At 40.2% G+C, this 23,815-nt stretch overlaps 2 protein-coding genes across 15 annotated transcripts in view; both read right to left on the reverse strand.

The window, feature by feature from the left end:
- Bru3 (bruno 3) overlaps positions 1-23,815 on the reverse strand; it is a 347,812-nt gene that overhangs the window by 80,091 nt on the left and 243,906 nt on the right. The window lies entirely within an intron of this gene.
- LOC135160687 (uncharacterized) overlaps positions 4,794-23,815 on the reverse strand; it is a 71,750-nt gene continuing 52,728 nt past the window's right edge. The window contains exons 2-3 of one of the 2 annotated variants that reach the window (XM_064117518.1): positions 8,103-8,282; positions 4,794-8,007 (exon numbers count right to left, since the gene is read on the reverse strand). In XM_064117518.1, coding sequence (XP_063973588.1) covers positions 6,254-6,769 — 516 coding nt within the window. In that variant the 5' untranslated portion in view covers positions 6,770-8,007; positions 8,103-8,282 and the 3' untranslated portion in view covers positions 4,794-6,253. Of the gene's footprint in view, positions 8,283-23,815 lie in introns of both variants that reach the window. The other variant, XM_064117509.1, reaches the window with a different exon arrangement.

A 23,815-nucleotide genomic window follows, 5' to 3' on the forward strand; every position in this document is an offset into this window, starting at 1 on the left:
AAATTAGTTTTATCGATTGGAAATTGTTCCATCTTTTTTAACACATCGCACTGGGAAAGATGTATAGAGTCGAAGACAGAGTATTAGAGGTGCATAACTGAGAAGTTTTTTTCTATGGATTCTTTTTTTTCTTTTTCAATATTTTTTACACACGTTTTGCAACTCTCTGCGGTTTATATTTCCGATTTGGCGGAGGATTTGGAGAATTAAATGTATTCATTCCGTCTCCCTGGGATTGGAATTCGGAGTCTCTCGGATAGAAAGCGGTGAACTTAATCATTACATGAGATTATCATCTGTTGAATACTGGAGGAATTAATGTCATTGCAATTTTCGGTCGGTTTTTAATGGAATTCCGTCGGTAATGAATTCCGTATGTCCCCGGGAGTAATCTAAAACGTTGAAAAAATCCACAGAAAATCATATAACGATGATAAAATAGTTTTTTTCTTGAAAGCCGTATTGTATTCTTCAATGAATTTTAGATGGAGAAAATCAATGGTTTCGATTTCGTGTATGTCGTGCATTTGAATGCCAAGTACAACTCACTCGATAAAACTCATTTCTTCTGACAGAGTGGAGTGATGATAAAATAATTCAATACTTAAATTACCGTAGTTATGACATTATGACACTCATGGCGTCGTCCGTATGCGATATTTTGACAGTTGAGAGTTGTATTACGGTCCGTGAGGCGAATTCGAGAGGTGTATTTCGGAAAACTGAATGAATTCGTGACTTTATACTGTCTGTTTTCTCCGTTTCCACTTCCTCCCCCTTTCCACCCCGTCCGCTTGATGGATCTCACCATTTATGCACTCCCTCCCCTATGTTCCCTTTGTGCATCCATCGCTGTTTCATCCATTCTACACGTACGACAACGGATTAAACTGTAATTTCGTTTTCCAAGGGCTTATGCGAAACGTGTAATTGCATCGTTACAAGTCTCATATCACGATGATGTCTGAGTTTATTTCCATCATTCTATGGTGACACATTTGTGGATAATGGGAAATATTACGCGAGGTGATTGACCATTCATGAGACTTTGACCCGCTTCAACTGATAAATCATTATATTATCGTCATTCCTTCGTCTGGTATTATATATTTTAAAAATAGAAATTATTTCAGAATTATTTTTTAGGCGATTGGCGCTTTAACTGTATTGAGAGAAAGCCAAATACTGTTGCTTTCCAACCGATGGAAAACGGTGACAAAGATAAACCCATTTATATTATTTAATTTCCAAAAATCTAGTGACGGTTGAATGCAATTGCCGCATTAATCATGACAAATATTTTCAATTAATAAATAGATCACTTAAAAAATGACCAACCCCACTTTTCACAGAGTGTCAAGCACAATATGCCACTCAATAAAAAGATTAATTTTTCTAAAACCCCTCTCGTTGCTGTCATCATTGTCGTAGAACGTTTATATATCGTTCAGGTAAATTCAACTGTTGTGGTTCATATTTATTTACACTTCGAATTTATTCTACGTTTTTATTTTCAAAATTTAAAAATCATCTTAATGGGTATACAGAGAATTTACTTCGCTGTCTCGAATTTGAATATTCTCACGTAAAACATTAGTTTTCACTCGAGCTAGTCTGTTTTCTTGGTGTATGATGTATTGTAAATATTTTCAAGGAAAATCGAATCAATTCGATGACTGATGGTCTTCACCATCAACTTATTGACCCTCCAAAGGACATTATGTCCCTCTATCCCAGGAAACTACGCTTTCCAGGGTCATTCGATTATCGAGACCAACTTGTCGACTAGGGTGTGGTTGGATATCGGGTTTTACTGGTCTGTCTTTCAGTCGATACAGTGTCTCTGCTCGGTCACCCTCACTCTCATGCAAAATCCGCAATAGAGTGCCCGTTGCCTATCCGTAATCCACTATGAATAGGGTAATTAAAGGCGCGTCCTCGTTTGTGGCCATTTGAAAAGAGGGAGGATGTATACGTTCAGCCAGGGGAGGAGCAGGGGGGAGGGGGCGGAGGAGGAGTTGTAGTATGGGGAATTGTGTGCATTCTGTGCGTGATGCGTTGCTGTATACTGGGAAAATTCAGTTTCAATTTAGGTCATCGAGTTTCGTGATAGTATCAAGGCCCTATTTTTAGTGAAATTCACATCCCTTGTTGAATTTTCATGGAAAAATATATTTTTCCTCGAATCAGGGTTTTCCGCGTGGCAAACGCGTCAATAGCTGGACGCTTAACGAAATGTTGAACTCCATTGAAGGGTTGAAAAGCGATGATGGAGCTAAATGAATGAAAAATTGGTCAATCAATAGACTGAGGAATACATGAATCAGGAAGAAATAATAATTTCAAGTAGAAAACACGAAAAGCATAGTAATCAAATGAAGAGCCAGTGTAACAATTAATGAAATAGCAGGGTTGATTGAACTGTGTATCGTTCCAGATGAAGATAAACAGAAGTTAAAGAATTCAAAAATAATACTAGTTCGTATTGTTTTAATTCCATTGCTGATAGAATGTGTAGAAAATTCCATAAAAGGTTAAATCAATCTAGTATTAGCCCTAGTAGGGCTGCTAACCTTTTCGCCTTATTCAGTCCTTGCTATTCATCAGAGAAAATCCCCAAGTCCCAACGTCAGAAAAGATCTGAATGAATTAGGAAATGGAGAATGTGAAGATGGATGTCCGGGATTATTTTTATTTTCATCATTTCCACATGTGTAAGCCTCAGCTATCAGGCATTCATTCATTATTTTTATGACAACTAATCGATTTAGGGTATCAAGGGAATGAGCTGTGAGGGTGGAGGAAGTGTGAGGTTCTTTGACAGAATTGTACTCAATCGATGAAAATTTAATTTCCCCATCACGCAGTGTAGTTTCTTGAGCGTCAATTCACAATGGCGTTTTTTTTTCTTTATTCGTCAAACGCGTGACGTTCATTCTTTCGCACCCTCGGTAGTCCTTTGCGACGAGGGGTTGGCTTCACCAGAGGCCGTTCTTCCATTTTAACGCCGGGCAAAGACTTTTCTACTTTGGAAAAGACGAGAGAATTCCCTGTTCGGGCCTCGGAGCACGTTTCACATTATTGTCGAGGCGAAAAGCCTTGTGTCCTGTGTTTCTACTCGTCATTTTTTTTCCCGGAGGATTCGAGGGAAATGGTTAGGCGCAGCCGCTGGTGAAATTGGTGGATACCGAAAATACTCGAACAAATGGGGCCAGCAGATAATGGAAAACAGAGGAATGGAAAATTTTCGGGGAGTGAATTTAATGCTGAGGGAGTCGAATATTTCCGCATAATTCAACGGAATTTTATTTGAAATTCCATGAGATGGAGAGGGGATTATGGGGCGAGAGAGTTTGTTGTCACTTTATCTATCTCCAGCAGTCACGAATAAACATGGAACAATTGAAATACGATTAATACTCGTTTCAATTACGATGGAGAGAATTTTTGGAATGAAATGAAGAACTTCAGCTGCGCAAGTTATGGCGATAAAATAATAATTATTTCTAAATAGAGGACCTCCTAGCTTCTCCCCGGACGATAATATTGTGTTATCACGCTCATCATCTCCTATTTGTCCAGTCCCTTCTGTTTTTCTCCATGACCCGCATTTTTTCTGACAACCGGTTTTATCACTCTACGACACTCGGGTCGTTAATATTAATATCTTTGATCACAAACATCGATAGGAACAATGGATAAAATATTAACAGAATAATAACCCCCGTATTGTTTGTTTTCAGTTTCAGCTGTCGGAAATGGGTGAAAGTGGTTTCCACTCCTTGTCAACATGAAGCTAACATACGAAATCTTTCGCTTCACAAAAAAAATTGACAGAAGTTGGCTGACTCCAATGTGTTGCCAGCGGAAGGTGAGTCCCCAACCAACTTTTATTTTTCTTATCCCTCGACAAAACTTGAAACCCAACTGAGATACGTGATCCAGGGGATGGTTTACGTACGATTTAATACGACGCCCCGGGTGTCACGTAGCTCCCTTAAGGATGTATTCTTTATTCCTCCTCTCTCTCTCATTCTCAACTTGAATGTATTTGCTGTGTCTCTGTATGTGGACTGTTCAGAGGTGGTCCCCCTGGGGATGCTCTTGATCAAAACTCCACCCGAGCTACGACAAATGCGTGGATATTGCGTGTATCTTGCACCCGTACACAAACGATTGGATGTGTATCTAGCAAACGTGTGCGGGTCGTATGTCTCCAACACTTCACATTATTTGTGACGATCACCCACATATACCTTGACAGCCTGTCAATTGTTCATTTTTCGTTCGAGTGAATTTTTCCCCGGCCTCTTTGTTACCACAAAAATTTCCCTTTCCTAACTTTGGGAAAAATTTGATTAAACTTAAGTTGAGGGTTGAAAAGTTGTTGAGGTGATCCAAGGATTTCCACTGAAGTTGGATGTAGACTGTTTCTGAAATATTCAGCGAATGTATCGATACACCCGAATAGGTATTCGGCGACGCCCGGGGGTCTCGAGGAATTTAATAATCCACCGTCGAAATCTTTCCCAAGGAGCGTTTCGCCTCAGCATGTGCTTCGACCCTTCTTCGCTCGACCGTTTCCTATATATTACGGATAGAAAGCCTCCTGGGTACCGCTATTCTCATTCCACTGGTATTGGTTTAGACGTCTTCCACCGATCGATAAATAATTCAGTCTGAGGTAAAGTAATCGTACGTAAGATGCAACTGGGACCGTTTTTTTCCATTCTTAGGGCGGGTTTTGATGAGAGATTTCACTGGATGACGGGGGTGATATAGAAGTGATTTAATTGATCTCCAGGGTAGACCAAATCATTCTCAATTTCAACTCATTTAAAAATCAATTAATTCTATATTTAATATATATTTGAGGCTTTATTAAATTATAATTATAATTCAAGCAGGTTAGAAGATAATTATGGTAAATAGTGAGAGTGATTTAGATATAATTTGAAGGGTCTAGAGGATACTGGAGACCTTTTACATTCTAACCATACATTGGAATTGGCCCAATCACCTTTCTAAGCCGTACTTATACATTAATCTCTTTCAATCTCTTTCGTCAAATATGTTTTAGGCTCTCTGGTATCAGGAGAAAAGATTGTCATAATTGGAGAAAGCTAGGAGATATCCCACCTATAAGTTTGCTCGGTTCTGGCGAGGGGAAAAACTATTCGAGACATAATGGATATTGTGAGGAATAGGGAGCTTTTGGAATCTATTAGGTATTGAGAGAAATTCAGGGGATAAGGGCAGTGATACGGCATTTGGCTGTCCCGCGGGAGCTGTGATGCGCGATCGGAATGTTTAGGACGTTCTTAGAGGCTGTGCATCATTTATGGATACATGTATCCGAGTTTCACCGAGGGGGCTTTGCTGCGCTTTGGATAAAGGGAAAGGATATTCAGTTGGGGTTGAATGTCGACTCCAACACGGCCCTTTCGGGACCTATCACTTATGCATAAGCGGTGAAAGACATTTTCCAGTGGTGAAAACCGGCCTGGGACTGGGCTCACCTCTAGCCATTCTTCTGGTCATTTCGGATTTATGGTTCAGTGATTTGGGAGTATCAAATCTTTGATTGTTTATCGGAATTTGGAATCTTCTAATCAATCGAAGAGTTTTTTTTTGTTTCTCACGTCTGATACTCTATTTGGAAATTACGGGAGATACTGATGAGATTGTTATATTGAATTTGAGGTTAGGCACTCAAGCACACTTTGAAGGCGGGTTCTCGGCTCGGTTTTGGCTAGCCGCCAATCCTCGCACCCGCTTATCCCATGGATTTTCTCTCTATTTGAGAACAAACGTAACGGGGCCACGATGTGCTAAGGTGGTCTTGGTAGTGGCCTCGGTACTTTCTCAACCACCAGTTGCTAACCTAGTTGAAATACGTATAACGTAGGCCTCTGATGTAAGTACGTAGTTAGTTTTCTCATATAGCCTGTTGCATTGACATTGTCGAAAACCTATCGCTTCTTCGTGATTTACAGGAAATTTATGAATCACTTCCAGTTCCTGGCGCGTTTATTGAGCACATGAATTGGATTTTTGACGAATGGGGAATTTAGTTGGTTAGGGAAATAATATTTTCAATTGTTATTCCACAGCATGGATTTATGAACTCTTATGATGATCGGCGATTGTTTCGTTTTCGTATGCTGATTGTAGCTGGAACCCCTATCCAAAAATACTATCAATACTGGCCCATATAATCCATTAGACAGGGGAATTCCCAGTAGACCTGCCATCACTCCAAATACATTCGGCGAACACTATTTATCTGAGAAAATTTTTGCATAGTCGAACAGCTTGGGGAATATTTTCCTCTAGATAATCCCAGTTCATGCATAAATGCAGTCTTCCCAAGAGTTAAACTCAGCTCGCATGTTCGTCCGCCAATAATTATTCGATTCGCTCCATTCGGATTGGTTGCATCACACTGCTGATGGGTATCAGCTGAAGGTGCATGCCGATTTAGTGGTATCAGGATACAGAATGTCCCTGTTCTCATTAAGTTGAGTGTGTTGCGTGCCGGAGGGCTTGCAGAGAGGCACCCTCTGTCCTCCGACACCATTGGCTGTGGTGTGGGCGTCTGCCTGGCGACAACCCCCTCATCCGAAGCAAAGTGATGATGGTAGAGTTGGCCACAGGTTGGTATGGGGCAGCTATACTCCTCTGAACGATGAAACGGAATCTTGAGAAAACGGAAGACGTGAAGTGGGGGGATTGAGTGGTGGTAAGAACCAATTGCAGAACAAGTCATCTTCTTCAATAGCACAATTTAATTCTTCGACAGAATTAATTTTGGAAACCTTAGGATTCTCTTCAATCGTTTTTGAATCACTATAGGTTCGGAAAGGAAGAGGAAAGGGACAGAAACTTGGCTCATTAATAAAATACTTGGACTCCAATTTCTTAGACTTTCTGTGGTAATCCTTTGCTTTATTGAACTTCATCAAATGCAAGTGTTGGGAGACTTTATTATCCGTTTGGTGAGAGGTAACTGTGTTCTTCTGGGCGACAATTCAAGTTCTCGTGAGAATAAAAAAATATAAACGCAATTACAAATGAATTCATCTTCTTTAATTCTTGCAATGTACAGCTTCGACGTAATGAATTTTCGAAACCTTACAGTTGTTTTCAACCATTCTTGAAACACCACAGGTTCAAGAAGGAAGAAGAAAGCATGAGGAACCTCTGTATACTAATAAAATGCTTTGACTCGTATTCGTCAGAAGTTCTCCCGTCGTTTTTTGTAATTTTAGCTCCGTTTTCCATCTTTCGCCTTATTTAACTCAACGTCGTAGAACCCATCCTACGAACTTGAGTCTCCTTTTTTGTTCGTTTCCTCAGCTGCCGCGTCATTATAGTTCAATCATGCCCAGCCGCTTTTCTTTTATACGGCTTCGCAATTTGAAAAGGCAGACACACACACCCTCCATTCGCCTGACGTTTTTACCCATTCCTTTTTTTACTTTCGTATATCGTACACTTTTACACATCCAAGAGGGTATATCAATTCAACAACAGCGAACGTTTAAATTGCTTCTGGGCACGGGAGTTTATGGGATGCTAACTCGTTTCATATCGTAGTTCATTCACGACGACGATAAAGTGTAACACTTGCAAGGTGTATCCTCGAAGACTGAGTGAATAACAACGGGGGTATACCTTATTGTTGCGTTAAGATACGACCCTTGGGATATGAAAATTCGCGGTTTCAGGAAGACCGACAGAGCCTCTGATGGCTCTCAGCCATTACGTAAAGTACACCTCAGGACAAAATGTTGATAAACCACTTCAATTTCATATTTTATTGTAAAAAAAAGGGTCATTAGGAGCTGCCACGATTGTCCCTTGTATTTACTTTATTCGTTGTGCAATTATTGTTGGCGGGTGAAGCAGCATTGCCGAAAACTTTGTTGAACGTATTTTCAGTGTACTTCTTGCTGAGTAGAATAGAGAGTAACGCAACTGCCAACGACAGCTCCCTGAATGAATCTGGCAATGGAGTCTAGAGTTAAACTTGGGGAAAAGCTTGCGCTTACCTTTTTCCTTCAAGTTGAAATCAAATATACTGGCAACAAAAAACGTACCTTCCCACACCCATTAGTGATATTTTCCGCAATTGGTTTCAATTTTCCGGGTTCTTTTTCGGTTGCCGGCTTTGTATTGCGGTCAGAATGATGGAATTTGATGGTTACTGAGTTATACACGAGCTGTTGTGTTGTTCCTTTTGGAAATTGAAGATTGGCTTTTCATGGAATGTTTGCCTTCTGAAAATATACGTCGGGAAAAATCAACAGTGGAGAAGCTACCGACTACTATCTGGGGAAGTCTCAGAATTTCGAAGGAAGTCCATTTTCAAACCATACGTTATGCAAAGAATGATATTAAGCGGAAAATTAACCTTCCGCTGGTTTCTGCAAGGACGGGTGTAGAATGATGTGAAAATGCATAAATTATACGAATTCGGCATCAACTTCTCTCCGTTTTCCTTCACTCATTTTCGCTAAACGGACCTCGGCTCATTTACATACTTCAATTATTACCATTTTAACCTTAATTCAACATTTGCGCAGATGTTGATTGTTTGCAAAGGAGTCGTCGAGACAATGAACATTTTTTTACGGTTAATAGATCTGGTATTTATTTTTTTGCATCCGAGTGGGAGCATGACGTTCGGTGGAATTTTAAAATTTTCTAATTTTGTCTAGAAATGATGTTGAATAATATCAAACATGAAGTAAATATCAAACTGATATTTAACCATATAAATAGCAATCGTCAAATGGTTTCTGCCGAACAGTCTTGGTCAACTGCTTCTTCAGTATCCTCAACATCGTCCTTCTACGATGCAGTCTATTTTCGAAAATAGACAAGTTCTTTAATTTTTTTTCAATAAAAAAAAAATCCGCACTAGATTTTTCGTTACATGACTCGGGATGGAAAAAACCAGTAAAATAAAATCAACGTGGAGCAGTGCATCCCAATTTATTGTATCGAATCGGTCAAAGTGACTCTAGTCTGTCGGTATCTGGAACCAACCCCCCTACCTCAGCGGATTCTATCGCCAGAGGAGGCTGCAACAAAATTTCGTTAATCGGCGTGCGCGGTTCGATACCACGTTCACCAATTTGCAGCGTTCCAATTTACGGAGAGTTGTAGTGTGTAGGGACCATCAACCGTATGCCTCATACCCATTCTTTTTCGTCCCGTTGCTTTATTTCGGGAGTGGAAAAGCGTGACTCTACTGTTGGGTGAGGATGACGTCATATCCGACAGTATGCACTTGGGATCGAGTCACTAATTTATCGGACATTGGACGACTGTACGTTTTTGGAGCTGGTAAACAAGGCTAGATATAGGAATTTTTGAAGAGCGGCCCTTTATTGGAGGTGGAACAAAAGAATGATCGATACTGCGACAACAAGCAATTTTATTTTTGTTATTGATAGGTTCGCAGATTGAGAAAAAAAGTCGGGAACAATTGCTAGTTGTGAAGTTGACGAGGATATCATCGATTTTTCAATTTCGCTCGTCGCATCAGAAAATTCCTGAGAAATTCTGTTGATAGGTTTGGAGATTACCGGAGGAAACTCGGGATTAAGTGATAGAAATGTCACTACGGAAAAGACTCCATTGAGTTCCAAGTTATATTTCCCGCTAATTTCATTTCCGTTCTCCTGATCGGTAGTACAACTATGAAAATCTTCATTAATCATCCGATTTTAGGCGTGAAATTCGAATCCATAAAAGCTAACAATGATACGATTGCGTACGATTTTTTTTGATAATTTATCCCGAGGGATGATGTTTTTCTCTCGTTCTATTTCCATTGTACAATTTTTATATGATGTGAACCACTTTCCTGTCCATTAATTCACGGAAATCTACCCCTGAGATCCTCAGTGTGCTCTACCCATCTGTCTCATGCATCAGAAAGAAGGAAGGAGGAGAGAACAAATGTGTTGGACCCTTTATAATGGATGGATCTCGCGGTTTTTTCCATTCCCTCGTCATGATGAGTATTCCAGGTACGTCAACGGACATCAAATTTGTTCTGAAAGCCCTTCACCAGTGCCTTCGTAATTAATGAATCAAATCACGTCTCGTTATCGTTCATTATTTTCCCGCTTTTTGTTTTATTTGCTCGGTCTAATTTTTTGTCCTTACGAAGATAAAGCGGATAATTGACATGAAAATAGATTATTGTTTTTTTGGTACGTGCCTACCGCTGGTAACTCCTCGAGTCATTCGGACGCCTCACTTACCTGAAACAATAAAATAAGAGAAAATTTTAGTCCCAATGATATGCATTCGAAGTTCCACAACTACTGATGGAAACCACCGAAACTACTGGAGATTTCATTGGATAACCTCGTCATAAAATTCATCCTCAACATTATTTCCAACTGCATTCAACTGAAATATTTGGTTCAGACGAAAACAAAAGCATGCTCCTTGGAATATTCGTAATGCATAGGATAAGAAACTTTTGAACTCGGCAGTTTGCTCCCGTTTGATACCTTAAATTTAACCGGAAACTTGAGAACATTAGGTACGATTTTAAAGTTCAAACTTGGAAAACGGAAAATCCAACTGCCGAAACTTTTCAATTGAGAAGACGGAATCTCGCCGAGTCCCATATCCGAACTAATCAACTGTCATAACGTTGCACATTACGAGTTGAAGAAATACTGTGATTCATCTGATGAAAACATAATCCCAAGGAATTACTTCAGTTCTTCTTGAGTCTTTGCGACTCATTCGATGTACCATCGCTCTGAATTGAGTCTCTCCATTAGCCCTGATGAAAGTTGAATCAGAACAAAAGGTGGAAAAAAGTTGAACTCGACGAAGAAACCAATCATGAGTACTGGAATGAAGCAGAAAGCCGATTTCCACAATGCCGAGGCCAGTTTGAACCATCTCGTCGGTGACAGCCGATGGTGGTGCGGTTTTGACGGATGCCAGCGCTCGAACAAAAGTCATCATGTACCAGTACCCATATACCCATTCACCGACCACATGCTCGGAAACTATTCGCAAGATATTCACCGCAGGAAAAAAAATGCGAACAAGCGGATTCACTGCATTGTTTCTGTTCTTTGCGTAACTGAACTACCCCCTGAGCCGACTAATGATTGCTCAACACTTGAAAATGCCCCCCCCCTAAAATGAGATAAAAAAAGTAAAGATAAAAAAATAGTATCATATTTCTCTTTCTCAAGACATAAAGTCACCTAGCCGGGAACAATTGATCCTCTAATCAGCGAGCAATTTATATTTTGAGGTCACAGAATACGCGACCGGACGGGGAAAGAAATGAAGCAGTAAAAGTAAAAAAGAAAGCTACGATATCGTCGTGGACTTTATAGACGCGTGTCTACCCTCTCAGCGATATCCCCCGCTGAATAAACATGACATTATTAAGCGAACTGCTGCCCGGCAAACCTTCGTAAATTAACATACAAATTGAGCGACGCAAGAGAGGCAACAGTGTAGAAAGGGGGTGAGTTTCTTCATCATGCAATGTTGAATCGTTCAACTGCGTTTATACTCAGACGTATCGTTTTTAACTGCTTAAGACAGTTCAATTCACACGAAATTCACAAGTTCACCGGACATTTAACAACAGCACAATTTCAACGGTTAATAGAGAACTTTTACGACTATTAGTCATTCTGCCTTTTTTACTGTTACAAAATTATCATTTACTGAAGGGGCGGCGGGAGGGAGGGAGGAGGAGATATAAAAGTCGAGCTGACTGTGCAGTCTCTGAGGCAAGTTCGTACAAAGTACCGGTGCCTCAACGGGGCTAATGAAATGAATTTTTTCCTCTCGTGCCCTCGGGGCTATCCGGCAGAAAGAGTATTATATATTTTTTTTTCCTACTGTGAAAAGGGGTGTCGAGGCCACATCACATCAGCGCAGGGGGACACGGTTGGATCATTTCTCCGGGGCTCATGGAGATGGAAAAAAACATTGTGAGGGGAAAAGTAGGTCTGCAAACCCCCATTGCACTGCATACAAATGATGAATTACGGGGGATATATCGGATGGGCCTCTGTCACCGTCATTCCGGTTAGCCACTAGACACCGGATCAATTTTTCGCAGTGATTTTTTTTTTCTTCAGGCGAGAGACCGGCCCCGAGTGAAAGCGAAATTATTCATCCCCCGATGAGAGGGAAAAATAAAGCAGTTCGATGAAATTTAAAAGAGAACACCTGCACCAGCTTCCTTTTTCTCGTCGTGTCCTCCAACTTCTCTACCGCTCAGTCAACCCCGTCCCCACCTCTCTACCCACCGCCACCCTCAGCACTTTGGATATACTCTGTCCCCTGAGTGATTAACTGGGGAATCGACCTGCACGACGTCCCCAACCTGATTTCGAGCAAGTTTAATTGAGTGTAACACTTTTCCACTGGGAGGACAGTTCTCCACTATTGCTAAAGTTTTCGTATATTACTTTATACCGATGGGTTTAGTGCTGGATGCGCGAGATGAAATAGTGAAGCGATGGGTGATTTTTTCGAGGGAGGGGAGAATTCATTTGTTAAATCATTCAATTACTTATTTGTGGGATAAAATTGGGATGCGTTGAGGGCGCGGGGTTTCATTATCATTCGCGCGAAAAAAAAATCCTCGTTCAATCATCCACGTTCATTGGGGACTAGTGAGATTGGTTGAGACTGGGAACGCATAACGAAATCAGTAGGAAATAATTATCTATCTCTCCTTATTTTTATCCTGTTAGAAAATAATTGACAGTGTAGCGGTAGAAATTCTAAATTAAATCAGAATTCCATTGTATTTTTAAAGAATTTCGTTACTGAGAATTCGTATTTTCGTAAAATAATCAAAAATTGAGTGGAATTTTGCTCATGGACAGAGATATTCGACAAATTTACTCTACCCTTTTGTGAAAGTGTATGATGTGTCATAGTTAGTTCACTTTATACCCCGAAACTTGGCAAAAGTTAATATATGAGAATTAATTTTTATTCTAGGTTACGGATATATTATTCTGTCGCCTAGTAAATTTTACCTTTCCAGGTCAGTAATTTTAATGCGGATACAAGAAATTCTCGAATGGTCGATGAATTTTACCCTACCAGTGGCAATGGAATTTCTCTAGCCTAGAATAATATCAGATCATCATCCATTAGTTTTCCCCAAGTATCCCTCGGCTGAAAAATGAAGTACCGATGACTCATGACCCACTTTTATAAAATTTTTATCAAAAATTTCTCACCGTGCACTGAATATTCAGTTCATTGAAGATTCAGATAGGCTCCGGAATTTTCATATCAATGCTATTCAAAATTTTGGAATGTCACCGAATATTCAGTGAAGTTTAAGCTCTCATGTTTTTTTTATTGCGTGTCTGTCCTAGAAATTCCAATTTTTTCGGTCTATTTTCACTGAATTAGTGCCGCAAGAGCGCCTTCACAATATCCATCGACTCTTCTATGAAATTTCGAATCTCCCGTGATGAACGTTTTTTGAAAATGAGTGACCTTATAATGGGATAAACGTCCCAGTACACCACTGCCTGCTAATATTCCAGAATGTTATCTCCCGGCAGTGACTAAAGTGCGTTCTACACTGAGCCATATTATCGAACGCAGTAGCGAATGGCTCTTGAAGGGTGTGTGCCAACACATTGGGATAAAGTGAAGAGACACAAATAAAGAGCCATATAACATAGAGTTGTCAAATTCGGGCGGGGGCGGGTGGAGCGGCGGCGGTGGCGGCGTTGGTACACATTAATTAGACTGAGGCTCGCAAGGCAGGTTTAATTACTTTCGCCAGATCAGAGTGATTCTCGCGCCAGGGAGTTTCATACATACCGCCTGTAAAAGCATTCGAGAACAACGACAGGGGGCGAGAGGGTACGGCGAGGATGGTGAACAGAAGAGAAGAGTAGAGAAAGGGACAGGGGGTGGAGTTGTTTGAACCGTATGAGCAGAACTGAGCCATTGTAAACACGCGTGTTAGTCGGGGAATCATCCCTACGTATAACTACATATAACACAAGCCTACTACGAATGTTGGAGCGTCCGACGGCCTCCAGATCCGGCTCGATTCCCGACCTGCGGAACTCCATGCAAAGCATATCCAGCGTCTCTCTACAACAATTCGTGTTGCATCAAACCCTTCCAACCCCATTGGTACCTCTCTTTCTCGAAAGCTATCTGATATATATGTACTGATATATATTTGTCACTCAGTCCTCTGGCCACTACTCGCACGCCTATTGTAATTCCGACGCGTTAGTTATCCACGCTTCGGCAACCGTTGTAATTTGCGCGCATTGATTGAATCGACTGGCGTATACGAACCGTTTCTACTGTAACTCTATTGCAAGTTGAAGCCCACTCTGGGCCTATTCAAAAGTACTCGGGGGAGTCATGAATTCGAATTTAATGACTTATAAATTAATTTTAGTGGAGTGCTAAATTTTCGACTTGTTGTTCAGATCGTGGAGGCAACATTTTATGACGTTTATTGGCAACACTTTTGGTGGGAATGAGAAATTTTATGAATTAAATTTCCGGTGCACTTGGATATTTTTTATTGGCTTGCAGTTTCCCTGGATATTCAAGGTGAAAATTCATTGGGAATTCATGAGTTTGTTATGGGTTAGTGAATTACCGGGTGTAACTGAAATTTTCTCCGTAGATTTTAACTCCAGTATTTTTGCAACAAAATAGAACGCAACCACGTTTGTTCGTTACAAATGTTTGGAGGCATTTATTGCGTATCAATCCAAAGTTTTTGAAATGAAAATTACGTTCACTTGCTATTTGCGTAGATGAAACAGTTTTTATTCATTTATGATCATCAGCATTGGGTTATCATTTATTTGTCCATTGAAATTGGCACACGGTAAAAGTCAATATCTGATTTTCACAGATCATTTGCAGGCATTTTTGGAAGTTTTGTGGAACGTTTGACTAGAATGAACGGTATCCTATATATACTTATCATAAATATATCACATTATATGATATGCAAAATTTTTTGTTATTGATATTAAAATCAGAAACCTCATTGTCTTTCATCAAAGCATTTTTGCGTTTAATGTTCATAACATGAAATCTGTACATAAATACATACATACAATATGTATAATATATCCATATTATAATGTGCATATTTGTATAAATTAATCATATCTAGAGCTCTTAACGTGACACACGTGCACACAGTGGGCGCACATTTCGAGTACCTGAAAAATGTCTGCAAAACGAAATTCAGATATTCGTTTTGTGCAATGTGAATCGAATGCAGTATCGCTTTCCATTAAATTTTTAACCGCGCACAGAGAAAATTAAAAACTCTGAAATAATGATCAGCAAATTCATTCGTGTCCTGACAAAATAACGGTCAAAGCGACATAACAAAGGTGAAGAGAAGTAATGTTAAACAATTGTTGGAGAGTTTTGAGATATCTCCCAGGGCATTTGTTCCACTCTTTTTCAGAATATCGTTTAACCACCTCGACGTTTGTGGGTGAAAAAAAAAATATGCCACTTTCCTCTCTCTGTGACGTTAACGAGCGTCCATTACAATGACAAATTATTCGCCTGCCCACGTAGGAGATGAGCACTGGGCCAGTATCGGCCAGTATTGGCCGATACTGGCCCAGTGTCGGCCAATACTGGCCGAGCCTCGGCCCACTGTTGGCCGTTCGTCATCTCCTACCAGGGTGGGCGGAAATAAATCTCAACAGGGTGGCGGGGTTTTTAATAAGCCGGCAAGAAACGTCCAAGGGCCGTGGAAATATACATCATTTTTCTTTTAATCGCGCATACATTTGGCCACGAGTTTTCACAAGTGTACGATACATCTCAATTTAAAATCAATATTTATAGTTTCGCATTGCAGGAGTAAATCTAGTGGAAGTGAACGAAAATCAAATGAAAACCCTTGGTTTTCACGATATTTCAGAATATCGATTAAGGGCTCATTCAGCCCTGGCGTGTAATATCGCAATGGCCGGGGCGTTTCACCCATAAAACTCAAGTATAAAGACTGTACACAAATGCCAAAAGGACTGCATCCAATTGCGTCTGAGAATGTTCGTAATTTAAGGCGCCATCCGCAGGGTTATTGCCGACTTTTTCTCTCCTCAATCTTTATGCGACTTGCGATGGAAAAATACACTCTCCTCCCTCTCTGTGTCACAAGTACGTTAGACCGAGCATTACGCGACACCCCGGAGTATCGATGGAGGGGAATATAACCCGGACGATTTTTATTCTTACCCATGAAGTGGTAATGCTGTTTGTGGAGAAATAAACGAGACATCCACCTCCTTCGGGTATTGGCTCTGGGTTATAAACCCAGGGATAAATCACTTGTCTCTTTAGTGAGATTGGGTTCATTGAATACTGAATATTCGTCGTTGTAAATAAGGAAAAAAGTGTGGCGGTGGGGATGGGGCAAATGGAGACGAGGAATGATGAATAATTGCGTTTAGCTTTTTCACGGTATGAGGGAGGGTGGCCATCGACGGATTGGAAAAAAAGGCCCTGTCGCCGTTTTATATTTCTGAGGATGTAACGCTAATTAGGGGAGAGGCCATTACGGATATTGGTGTCAATTTGTGGGAGGTTTCATGGTTGTAAACCAATGTCAACTATTTATTTCAAATGAGTACATAAGGAATATTCCTAGACGACAGTTTTTTTTACAAATTGATCTCGGAAAAATGAGTGCGCAATTCTAGATAAATTTCCTTGACCACTGGGCCCAGTGAAGTACATAGGGACTGACTTGCAGAGTAGGGAAGTAGATAACCTTTTTATTCCCAGGAGAATTCCCTAATTATCAGCTTTTAAAAGTAGCAAATTTAGTCTTGTATTCTTTTATCACCGAATTTGTCCTCCCATTTTCATCAATAGTTCAATTGAATCACAATTGCATCACTGTATCCCGCCTTCATTGAACAGCGGTGAAAAGATGGAGCACTACCGTACGTTGCAGAGAGAAGATAAACTCTCGGGTGTCTCCCGTCAAGAGGTTACGACCACAATCTCTGTAATGGACTCTGTAGTGGAGTGTCGACAAGATTGATGCTCTAGATGTAGAGTATTTTTTTAGAAAATTAGAAATTCATTTACGTAATCGATTATGGGATGCATTGTAGTCGTATTGCGGATTAGACGGGACCAAGATACTCTATGCTGGGCCTTTGATCAATACCGGAGTAGTTCTGCTTTCTGTGGCCTTTGACGTCGTCTAGCAGAGGGTTCTGTCGATACGTGACAAGATGGATGGGCTCGGGGACGCGGCCGAGAATTGTCAATGTTCCGGTAGTCTCGCTGGTAAAACAAAATTTTCTGCTAAGTGATTGATAAGTGTTGTACAGCACTTGCGAGGTTGATGGGGGAGTGACGCAATGGGTCTGTATAATTGATGAATCTTGCAGGAAAGGGAGAGCCTCGGATTATGTTGCTTTGTCGGCTACGTTAGGATCCTTGTGTCTCCAAATTTTGGCCATTTAACTTGCTTTACAGTATTTTAAGATACTTTAAACTTCAAATATCACGAAATCAGATAATGAAATACATTCTTGACATTTCACTATTTTCAGTTACGATAAAATCACATCAAATCTTATTGCGAAAGTGACTGTTCATTGAGAAAAAAAAAATAGAAATATCTATAATGATGTGAAAGATAAGGCTTGACTGCTCATCGCCATCTTGTTAAATTCATAGTACGGAACGGACTCTCCCTCTTTATGTCCTCTATTCCCACTTTTCTTGGATACTCAAACCCGGCGCCGAGACGCACCTGCGGTGAGAAAAAAAAAGCTCCAGAATGTGTCTTATTCATGTTGAAAAAAATGGTGGAATGAGCATGAAAAAAACAGTATTATGAAACGCATAACTTTTATGAAAGAGTGTAAACCACGCATACTGGGGTATACCCTAGGCGTTGAGATCATAAAGAAACTCGAATGTCGGTGGAAAGTAGCCGTGAGAGGGGTGTTGAGAGGGTAATAGAGGAGGAGGGGAATGAAATGGTGAATGCATGATGGGAAAGTGTGGATATATTATATCTATGGATGGGGTACGTATGCGGGACAGGTAAATGCCAGCCATAAAATGTTGCTGCTGACAAGGACATGCTGTGTTGAAAACAGGAGCACCCACGGAGGCTTTGAATCCATAATTCACGCAATTTATACATCATTACCTCCGTTCTATACTTTTCAACGCATCCTTCCCTTTAATGTCAACACAAGGAGAACGATGAATGAGAAATTTTATTATGGAGTCCCATTTTTTCTCGCGTGCTCATCAAAATGCCGGCATTGAATACAACTTCTGGAAACAAGGATCGGGGGAGGGTTGAAAATGGGTGAGACGAGGGGAGGGGAGAGTTGAAGACATCGAGATGAGCAAGAGTCGTCCGAGCGTGGTGAAAGGACACCGAAGAGGAACCGAAGGAAACTCGTTGTAAACTTCGTCGAATATTTGAGTCGCGTCGAGAGTTCCAAACCCCTTCTCTTTTCAGTTTCAAGTCTTTTTTATTCGATTTACTGTGTGTGTTTCCTCTTGTCTGGGGACATAGGAGCACTGTTGTGTGACTCGGTGGAAGGTGAGGTGATGACAATTTTTACTGATGTCTAGGAATTTTCAGAGGATTATTGAGGTTTTGATTTTTTAGCGACAAAATTCGTTTAATTCTCCCATTTTTCTCATTCGAAATTCCATATTTTTTAATAATAAGTATTTGATAATGCATTAGAAGATTATATTTCCATGAATACTTTGACTCGATGGGTAGTACGCTATCAGGGAATAAGTTTCAAGCTTTCCGGGCAATGCAAGTTTGAAGTATCATGAGTAGCAGCGATAATGGGCTGTGGGCGGTGAACCGCAGTCAAGTGCAAAAGAGAGGGCGGTGGGATGGCCGAGGGAAGGGGATACAGGAGTATTTCATGGACAATTCATGAAGGTTACAAGCCGCAGAGACGTCGACGATGCTGGCCATCGTCCAGGGAGGGCGGTCTTGGCGAAACGCTTACTAATGAAAGGTGGGAATGAGAGTATTAGGCGAGCCTGGGGGAAGGGAGTTGTTAAAATATTCAGTGGATGTCGCTTTTATTTGAGATTTTAGGCTTATGAGCGCCTAATGGACACGGGCAGCCCGGAACCCTCGGCGGAACCGAGCTTTTTTCGGTATACATTATTCAGAGTATTCAACAAATTGTATTACACGACTCCTGCAGTTAAAAAAGAAAGTAGAAACAGCTTAAAGTTATCCGAGTATCTTCTGCACTATTCAACTATCTCCGATCATCAAATTTTTCGTTTCTATTCAGCGTGAAATATTTTGCATGGAATAATGTTTTTTTGAACATTCCTCGCTCATGAATGAGCAATGGAAATTGTGGAAAATATTGGAAGCTGATTTTTTCAATCTTTATCCGAATTAATCTTTCCATTTTTTTTTATTTTTTAAATGGTTTCTGGTGGTTCTAGAGCCACATCGAATACTTCGGACGCTTCGGATGATTGATTGCAAAACTAGAAAATAATTTGACTAGTTACTCATTACCTATTTGTTTCATCACCTAGTCGTTGACTTTTTTTGGTTTCATTGATTTTTCGATTCGTTTTGATTCCCATAGAGTAAGTGACATTGAGAATTGATTGGCATTGGATTTTTGCGTTGAAATTCCAATCTCAAATGCCGATATATTTAGCAGTTTCAACAGAAGGATGTGATGGAAAAAAATCGAAAAAATATTCCGGAAATTACAGCCAAAAATATTGGACACTCTAGAAATAACTATTACATCCGAAGAAAGCGTTAAACTAGCAGAATCAAGATAGAGCGCAGACTCAACGTGCCAGTGTGAGAGAGAGAGCATCAAAAGGCACGGAGTGAAATTTTTACTCCGGTATATAGAATGAAATGAAACTGCGCGCATCGTTACGCTCGAATCACCCTTGCAGTACTTGACTTCCATCTCTTCCCCTTTGGCCGTCGTTTTGTTAAAGTTCATCTGATTATTTTCATTCTCCAATTCACTTCTCAACGAAATCCCGCTTCGGTGAAAAAAAAAATTACCTCTTAGGTTATGGGGGCTGTCTTTGAGGATTTTCTCATTAAGATGCAGATTGGAATGAGATAATTCTCATGGAAATCTGGAATTTCACAGGTTCACATACACTTTCCTCTCGAGATTCTTATCTACAGTCGATTGATAGTAGTTTCATGTCATTATTTAAAATTAAGACTTCTTCCTTCGAAATTTTGTAATTAAATTTTTCATCTTCCGCATTAGAAATGCAAACTGATGGGGGCAGGGGAGAGTTTAGCCAATTTTTCGGATGTAATATCGTCTTTCCCTTTTTCTTTTCCTGGTGAGCACGATCCGGTGAAAATTTCATTTAATGCAAAGTGCGTTTCGGTCGGAGTGAGGCGTCAAAACTCTAACATTCAAGATAAAAATGAGGGGTGAATAATATGATAGATGATGAGGAGGTGACAAGAGCCGAAAAATTGAGTACTTTGCTACGCATAACTCGAGTTAGAAGATTATGGGAAGGGGGTGGGGAGGAATCGTTGATGGCATACAGATAAGAACAGATCGAATGTTCACGAGTAATATTCCTAGATGATCAAGACGTCAGCATTTTTTCGGTTACACGGAGAGATATTTTCATTTAAAACTGTCGGCATAGAAATGACGAACCGATAAGTCATCAGCCACCTTTGTAAGTCCGTGGGATAATTTTCATTAAAAACTTCTCTGTAAGATATGTCAGGCATTAAGGGGTCAGGTATACTTTGTGAGAACTTGAGGAATAAAAAAGATCAATTAAAGTGGACACCGATGTAGTGACCTTTGAACAGATAAACTGAGCCACAACGCCTTACAAATTTTTATACAATAAAATTCTATTATTAAGTCACTAAATCGGTTTCGACATTTCGTTAATATTCCACCTGAAATTTCCTAGTTAATACCATCAACTCTCAAACAAGAATACAAACTCATTCATGCACGTGAAAAAAAAAATTGAATGAGAATTGAATAGAGCTCCACTGAGAGTGTAGAATTATTTGTAATCTCGTCATTCTGACACAGCGATACGAATGAAGCCGCAGGGAATGGCATCATACAAAGCTCCCCATATACATATACGAAATTGTGGTTGTGCCGGTGTGACACTGGGGACGTGGTCGCGCGGTTCGGAAGGGTGGGAAGTGATTAATGATGGTGAACTCAGGGAGTAAGCTTCGAACGCCTCGAACGCCTCTGGGAGCTGCACGCCACGCCATAGGTGTCTTGTCGTTCTGACTCTTCCAGACTCAGTCTCTTGTACACGTGAGACATTCGTGGGCATTGACTTTAGCCGTGAAGAAAGAGAAAAAAAAAGCCGGGATAAAATAGAACGGGAGGCATGGAAGTGCAGGTGAAGATCTGGGGGTGTTTTACTTGCTGCTCACGAGTGAGCGAACGACGAGCAAAGAGTATGAGGTCGGGTACAAATTGTCTCGGCAAGACCGGGAATCAATCTACTGCCTACGTGACTGCATCATTTTTTTATCCTGTCATTTATTCAGATCATGTGTTCATAGAATCTTTAATAAAATTCAGATTTTCATGGCTTCGTGCTCTTGGAAACAACTATAAGAAATTCATGAGGTATAATGAACTGCAAATAAGATAAAACCAAAATTTTAACTAAACACTTTAAAGGCCTTGGACTGTATCATTTTTTTTATCCTACCATTTATTCATATCGTGTTCGGGAAGTTTTTAAAAAATACACAATTCCGCTTTTCATGTTTGTACGTAAACAAACATGGGGAATTCATGAAGCATAATGAACGATAACTAATATAAAATTTAATTACAAATGAAATTCTATCAGGCATGCAGTCAAATGAGTCAAAGGGTTTTCTATTGACACGTCATGCATATAGCGCAAGCGAATGGCCGAGAGCCTCTAGGATTTAATATTGCCGCACGATTTCAGCCCACTCGGACCCATTTTGTGTAATGTAGTGCGTTGACCCGGGTTATAAGTGCTCGGAGAGGGGGGGTTGTAATTTGCGTCGAGGGGGGAATGGTCAATTCCACTGCCTCCCTTTCGTTCTCGATCTCTCTTCAACCCTTCAAACTCCACTGGAAAACGTTTTTGCGCACCTTTGATGTGCAATCAAAAACCGGAAATAGAAACGGACGAATCTTGTGCAGCTAATATTCACAGAATATTTGAGTTGTATTCATTTTGTCCCATTGCCCCCCCCCCAGAGCAGTTGTTTCTTCCGAGCTTTTATACAACTAGCAAAAAGTTATATTGAATTATTTGTTTTTGCATTTGAATTGCTTTTTAGTTATCTCAAATGCAATTTCAAATAACACATTAATACATTCTTAACGTTATGGTTCTTTATTGGTGACGCAAAAAATTATTCCACAAGTAATGAACGAATAAATAAATAGCGTTGAATAAAAAAATTTGACAAGAGACGAAAAATCAGACGATGTAAATAAACCTCATTTGTCGACGTGATTTACTTGGGTTGGATAAAATTGCCACCTCGCCTGTTACTACTAAACCGCAACCACTGTACAACTGTGTTGCTATTGCCACACATCTCACTCTCTCAAACCCCATACGTTTTCTCCGTTTTCTCTTTTCGAATGCGAAGGAAATTACAGGCGGCAGCGTGAAATTTCATTTTACGAATGCACCCCAATCCATAGATATATATTTTAAACGTACACACATGTACACGTATAATCCCTGAGCTTTCGCCATTAAATGAGAATGTGTCAGTGTAGCCACCCTCAACGACACGATTGCGTCGACAGGGATCGCTCTCTCGAGCCATCCGAGTTTTCAGAATGTACACATCAGGAAAATAGTGCAAACATTTTCACGATTACATAGAAAATGTGATGAAAACAAGGGAAATCACAAATTTAGATGGAAAAATTGAAAAGTGAAGTTTAAATAAAAATAGAAATATTTAAGAAGTAGAAAAATAACATCGAGTCCACTCAAATTAGTTTCACCCTAAAGCTTGTCATGTTAAATACATATTAAAAATAATAATTTTTCAAATATTAATTTCAATATATATAGATATACGTATACATATATGTATAGTAAAAAAATGAAATTAATGAGAAAAATATGCGATGATTTGCAGAACGGTGGCTTCGATATTTTCATCTATTTAAATTGACTAGGGGAGTTTTGAAATTCTGATATGGAGGGGTATTCTACGGATGCCATGAAAACGCTGCAAGATATGAAAGGAGGGTTGGTGAGTTATAGATTGGGAAAAGAACACGGTAGAGCGTTGGAATAGGCGAAGACCGGGGGGTTGAAATAATTGAGGCTGGGCCAAGAAACAAACGCTTAAGCGAGGAATGAGCGAGTGAGATACTGATAGCAAACGATCCAACTGCTTTTTGCGCTTTTCGTTCAATCAAAACTCTCTTCGTTTGCGCGGCCGCTTCAAAGGGAAGATGAGACTCTGGTAGCTTGAAAGCACGCGCTCGGTTGCTGTAATAAGGAAGTCCAAGGTCTCCCTTCCACAAACTTTCAACTTTTGTTTTTCCCTTTTTCCTTCGGTTTTTGCCTCCTCCATCGAAAATGGGGTTAGCGGGGGAAAAACTTGTGGGAGGAAAGGGGAGAACATACACACGTGGGCAGATAAATAGAAGACCGTTAACACATATTCATAGCATTTATCATTAATTGGATAGCGAACCCGAGATTTTTCACAAACGGCATTTGAGAAAAAAACTTG

Source organism: Diachasmimorpha longicaudata, chromosome 1 (genome assembly GCF_034640455.1).
Source record: "Diachasmimorpha longicaudata isolate KC_UGA_2023 chromosome 1, iyDiaLong2, whole genome shotgun sequence".
Classification (NCBI taxonomy): domain Eukaryota; kingdom Metazoa; phylum Arthropoda; class Insecta; order Hymenoptera; family Braconidae; genus Diachasmimorpha; species Diachasmimorpha longicaudata.